This window comes from Cucurbita maxima, unplaced genomic scaffold (genome assembly GCF_002738345.1).
Source record: "Cucurbita maxima cultivar Rimu unplaced genomic scaffold, Cmax_1.0 Cma_Scf00011, whole genome shotgun sequence".
Classification (NCBI taxonomy): Eukaryota; Viridiplantae; Streptophyta; class Magnoliopsida; order Cucurbitales; family Cucurbitaceae; genus Cucurbita; species Cucurbita maxima.
Window position 1 is genome coordinate 1,018,895 of NW_019272027.1, and position 6,112 is coordinate 1,025,006.

Sequence of the window (6,112 nt, forward strand, 5' to 3'; positions counted from 1 at the left end):
AACATGAGCTACTCTCACCCATGCAAATCTAAGGATAATTCTGAATAAACAGGAGTTCATGGTTAGCTCAAGATTAAGATCGAGTTACCTAAGTCATCGAATGAAAAGAAAATCAGTCTCAACAGTAAACGACATTATAAAGTGAGAGTGATTTTCTTCATGGTCTGATCTTATGCAATACTCATTGCATAGGACGCCCCCACTCACATGTCTCCACATGTACAATTTTAGTAATCCCCAAAATAAGGTACAATTTTCTTCACCTCACATTGTTTATATCATATACAAAAGTGGGCCGCATCCATAGTGTCCCCAAAATAAGGTATTCAGCCTTATTCTTATACTGTAGATCATTTTAACTATATACTTGAACTTGATCAACTCTTATGTCTCTACACATAGTTCAAGTAATCATACTATAGTCAGAGTGTTCTTAGTTTATTGTATTTAGATTAATGATCGTAAAGTTCACTTTATTCAATAACAATATTTACTTAATAAACAACAATAATAACTTTATTGAAAATAAAATATGTTTTTGTTTACAAACGATGAGTTTTAGAACATAAAACCCAACAAGTAGTACATCGTCCAGATTGAGGGGGTGTTAAACGTAGAAGGTTATATCTATACATAGTAAGAGAATCCTCTATTCTTGGAGCTGCATCTCCTGATTTTCTAGTTTGTTATCGTGGATCAAGGCCGAGACATATAATCTTCATTGTACACATCTTCTATATATATATGAAGCTGTGACCCATAAACGTCATTGCGCCATTCAAACTAGACCTAAAAAGTACTCTCTTTTAATCTCGACTACTTTTCCTTTCTTCTTCCTTATCTGTCCTACTTTTTTAATCGGTTTTTTTTTTCACATTGATTAAAAATATTAAAACCATAATTAGGGTTTAGGGTTTTTATCATCTTCTTATCTATATTCTCCAACTCTCCTCAATCTCGTATTTATATTTTCTTATACGTCATATTTATTGTATCGTAAATGACTACCGGACCTTGTACATAAATCGTGACCTTTTTCATGAATCGAAAACAAGTTTGGATGAAGTGGCATCAAGGAAGAATGACATTTGGAACTGAGTTAGTATTTCTTCTAGGAATTTTTGCCATAGTTGTGAGAACCATAATGTAAGAGCCTAAACTCACAGCTAGCCGATATCATCCTGGTAACAATACAAGCTCACTGCTAACAGATATTATTCTCTTTGGACTTGTCTACAAATTTTAAAACGCGTCTGTTTGTTACGGAGAAGTTTTTTGTGATAGTTGCGAGAATCATAATGTAAACGTCCAAGTTCACGGCTAGTAGATATTATCCTCTTTAGGCTTTCCCTTTCGAGCTTCGCCTCAAGGTTTTTAATTGTGAGAACCATAATGTAATAGTCTAAGTTCAACGCTACAAAATATTGTTATATTTAGACTTTCCCTTCCCTCAAGATTTTTAAAACCTATATGTTAGGAAGAAGTTTTTTTTTCCATAGATGCGAGAACCATAATGTAACAATCTAAGTTCACCGCTATCAAATATTGTCCTCTTGCGAAAATCATAATGTAACCATCAAAGCTCACCGCTAGCAGATATCGTCATATTTGAGCTTCCCCTCAAGGTTTTTAAAACGAGTATGTTAGAGAGAAGTTTTTTTACCATAGTTGCGAGAACCATAATGTAACAACCGAAGTTGAGTGCTAGCGGATATTATCGTCTTTGGGCTTTCTCCTCAATCTCACTGCTATCAAATATTGTTTTCTTTGGACTTTCCCTTTCAGGCTTCCCCTCAGAGTTTTTAAAACTCGTATAAATTTTCACACCCTTATAAAAAAATGTTTCGTTCCCCCTCTCCCACCGATGTGAGATCTCACAATTCACCTCCTTCAAGGCCCAATCCCATGCTTCGTTCCCGTCTCCATCCGAAGTGGGATCTCATGTATAATGAGAGCTGTATCCATATACTAATATCAAGACGTAGATCTATATCGAGAGTTATCATTTTCTTTTACTTGAATCCATGATTTTTGGCCATATCGATACCAGGAGGAACTAAATCGATATGATAGCTTTTGTTTTTATCCATAATTTTTGGGCGCATCCTAAACCGATATCATGTGCACAATTTTTTTTTTTCACATTTATGTGAACAAATTGAGAGAGAATCATTTTTCTTCTCTAATACAAAAAAAAAAAAAATAAAAACATTATCCTATTAAATCAAATAATTGTAGATTTATTTTTTAAAAATGTAAATTCTTTTTTCTTGTAATTACATTAAGAGCCCATTTGTAGTCCATTATTTTCCCGAAGAGAAAAAGAAAAGAAAGAAAAAGAAAGAAAAAGAAAGAAAAAGAAAGAAAATAGAGGAAAAAAGAACTCCGAGGGCGGGGCAACTCTATAAATTGGGGAAATGAGCTTTGTACAGGACTCACTCACACCTTACTTCTCTACCAAGTCAATCCTCTGCTCCCTCCTCTCCGTCCGTTTCAGGCTTCTATGGAGACGAATTCCAATGATTACAAGTTACGGTGCGAGCTTATGGGCCACGAGGACGACGTAAGACCTCAATTTCTTTCTTCTTTCTGATTTCTTGATTGCTTTCTCATTACTTTGATTCCACATTCTTCCCCTTGCAATATCAACGTCGTTTTCGAATCCTGCGCTCGAGATTTGATCTTAATCTTACTGAACTTGATAATTAGGTTCGTGGAATTTGCGTCTGCGGAAATGTGGGGATTGCCACTTCGTCGAGGGACAGAACTGTGAGGTTTTGGAATTTGGATGGACGCAAGTACGAACAATCGAAAATCTTTCTGGGGCATACCAGTTTTGTGGGGCCTTTGGCTTGGATTTCGCCGGATGAGCAGTATCCGGAGGGGAGAATTGTGTCTGGTGGCATGGATACGTTCGTCATTGTTTGGGACTTGAGAACGGGTGAGAGGGTGCAGACGCTTAAGGGCCATCAGCAGCAAGTCACTGGCATCGCATTGGATAGTGGTGACATCGTGTCATCCTCTGTTGACTGGTAAGTTAGTTTCCTACCTGTGCCTTTTCCACTGGGTTTCGGAGTAGAATTTACCAGGTGTTGCAAAATGAATTCCAAGATTTGGTTGTTTTTTTTTTCCTCTCTTAGTTTTGATGAAATCTATAGCAACATACTGAGTTTGAATGTTCAGGTTCTTGCATGGTAGGATGTTGTTTTCATACACCCCCTTTTCTTTAAAATGGAACGGGTTTTAATATGAGTTTTCTCTCAATTAGTTCGAAACTTTAAAGATTAGTGGTGTCATAATCTTAGACCGTGCATCAACAATGGCAAGCTGTAATGTAGGATTACCCATGTTTTACCATCTCATGGCAACCTTTGCTTGGTTTGCCTCTACTCCATGCTAACTTGCTTGAACCGAAGATCTAGCCTGGCCTCATTTCTAGGCCAAGCATCTTGAATTTAGTGTGAGCTCATCGCTTTAATTTGCTTGAATGAGTTTCACAGTCACCTTGCGTCTTCATTAAACCAAGATGTATGACCTCTCCACTAGGAAAAGGCATGTGCTAATGCTTCTTGCTTTCTCATAATCCTACATAAGGCGACTGCACTTAGCTCATTAAAAAGCCGTCTTTAAGCATTGTTACTTTCTTAGAGTCACTTTCCGAAAATTGGCCACTAGCGATTGCTTGATGATATAGGGGTTCACTTCATGATCCATCCTTTCAGGCTTGCTTCAGATACCGTTCTTGGGGCTATGCCTTATAATGAAACTTAATCGCCCTTGTGATTTTACTCTCAACATGGCACGATCACCTCTCTTTGTTGGAACTCTATTCATTATTACTTTGGTTAGTCAATTTATCCACCCTAACCCACTGATAGCAGGCTTTAATTGTTCCAAAAGCAAGGTAAAATTGTTTGGTTTAACTTTTTTGGATCATAAGAAACAAAGATCCTGAAGAAGGTTTGTTTTTCTTTATTGGCTGCTTTGTGGAGGATAACTTCGTGGACTTTGCCCAAAGATTTTCCTCTATGGTAATAGGACCAAGTGTTGCATGGGTGAAAGGGCACCTCATAAGAATTTTATCATGTTTTATGGAAGTGTCACTTTCCTATGAACATTTGAGACTTGTCTTGAACGTTTGGTGTTCGGGCTCATTCTCGAGTGTATTGGACATGATGAAGGCGATGCTCATTAGTTCTCCTTTTAGTAACAGTGGACAGATTCTTTGATAACCACTTTATTCACGTTTATTGGGAGTATTGGGCTATGGGAAAAATAGAAGAATTTTTAGGGATGCTGAGGGGTCTTGGAGGCTTTGAAGTGTGATTCACTTCAATGCCTCTCTTTGGCTGTTCCCTACAATGTTTATGTGTGTGCTTCTCTATATATAATTCCATCTATTTATTTTAATCTTAACTATTGCAACCTTGTCAGTTAGGGGATGTTTTATTGGATTGCAAGTCTTTGTAGTTTGTTTGCTTTTGTTTGATTTGTTTTCATTTTTTCATTTTTTCATTTTTTATGGATTTGTATATTCTTTCATCTTTCAAGGAATGAAAAAAGTTAATAACGATTGCAACTTTTATTTTTGTTTTGTGGGCTCTTTGCTTTGGCCATTTATATTTCTTGTAGGCCGTTTCTTTTGTGTTTTCATTCATCCTTAAATAAAGTTAGTTTTTATTATAGCAATTTCTGTTTTTATTATGGCAATTTCTGAGTATAAACTTGCGTTGTAAGACTACCATGCGTTATAGTACTACCATGCGTTGTAAGACTCTATTGTAACTTGGTTTGACTTTGAGTTGGTGCTTTATTTTATCAATGCATTTTCTGTTCCTTAAAAAGAAGCAACGTTCATGCATGGATAAGTTTTCAGCAAAATTGAAGCTAATTTTCCGTTGGTGCACAAATCTTTTTGGTGTACTAGGCTTGCTGCCTAGTGTTTGTGACATTTTACTAACATTCTTGCTTTGAGCACTCACATTGCGTCGTTGTAACTTATAATACAAAACGTTTTGTATTGGCTTCTTTACTCCAGTACTCTAAGGCGGTGGAGAAATGGCCAAGTGGTGGAGTTTTGGGGTGCTCATAATGCTGCAATTCAATCTGTTATAAAGCTTCCATCAGGCGAGCTGGTTACAGGTACCACTGCAAACATGCACTGTGGTTTGATTTGAGTTACAATTTGGATAAGCCTATCCCCCACTCTCCCTTTGAGTCTTGATCGAGCAACATTTATGTTATGTTTCAAACCGTATGATTTTGATGCAATCTACATATTGGAGGGCTTCGGAATCATTGGACTCCCATTTACTTTACGTATCATCATAGATATTATATATACAAAATAAGTACGAGAAACACAATTTTGATGGCCTTTAATAAGAAAACATCAAACATCTTAGTCCCATCTAATTGGTTTGTGTTAGGTCATATAATTACAGGGATTTCCGAGATAAGAATACAAAGCAAAAGCTTTGTCTTAGACATTTTGGATCTTGGTAGATGAGTGTTGAACTTTGGGGTTGGTGGAGAAAAATCTTTTTTGATTCTCTGTAAGGGGATATTGCAGTGGATGAAGGTTAGAAAAGAGTTTTTTTCTTCCAAAAAGAGAGAAGAGAAGACTATCCATTTCCTCAACGATGTTCTTCATTGGTTCTGTTAGAGGCTCTTTTGAATCAAGGAGGGCTCTTTTGTCTGGTTACTTAAGACTAGAAGTCTTGGGAGGTTATGGTATTAGTCCTTTGTTCTTTGCTTCTTCCTTATGATAAATTCATTCGCATAATATAAGTTATTATACTTTGTTATTCTTATATATTGCCGTGTGCAATTTCAGAAGTATTGACTTCATCTTAGACTCTGATTATATGATATTTGTATGTTCTTGTCTAGGTTCAAGTGATGCAACTTTGAAGCTTTGGAGGGGGAAATCATGTTTGAAGACATTTTCAGGACATACAGGTCTACTCCCTCTGTCCCTCCATCCCTCCATCCCCCTCGTGGGTTCGTGTGTATGCATTTGATTTTTAAGTTGCAAGTGGTGGATTTTCTTATCTTATATCATTAGGGATTATGGCACCTTCACTTTTTTTTTTTTTTTTTTTTTTTTTTT

The 6,112-nt window shown here is 36.6% G+C and overlaps 1 protein-coding gene across 1 annotated transcript in view; it reads left to right on the forward strand.

The window, feature by feature from the left end:
• The first annotated feature begins 2,433 nt into the window (after positions 1 to 2,433).
• LOC111485949 (phospholipase A-2-activating protein) overlaps positions 2,434 to 6,112 on the forward strand; it is a 13,230-nt gene continuing 9,551 nt past the window's right edge. The window contains exons 1-4 of the mRNA XM_023132926.1: positions 2,434 to 2,563; positions 2,710 to 3,032; positions 5,039 to 5,142; positions 5,893 to 5,961. Coding sequence (XP_022988694.1) covers positions 2,504 to 2,563; positions 2,710 to 3,032; positions 5,039 to 5,142; positions 5,893 to 5,961 — 556 coding nt within the window. The 5' untranslated portion in view covers positions 2,434 to 2,503. The remainder of the gene's footprint in view (positions 2,564 to 2,709; positions 3,033 to 5,038; positions 5,143 to 5,892; positions 5,962 to 6,112) is intronic.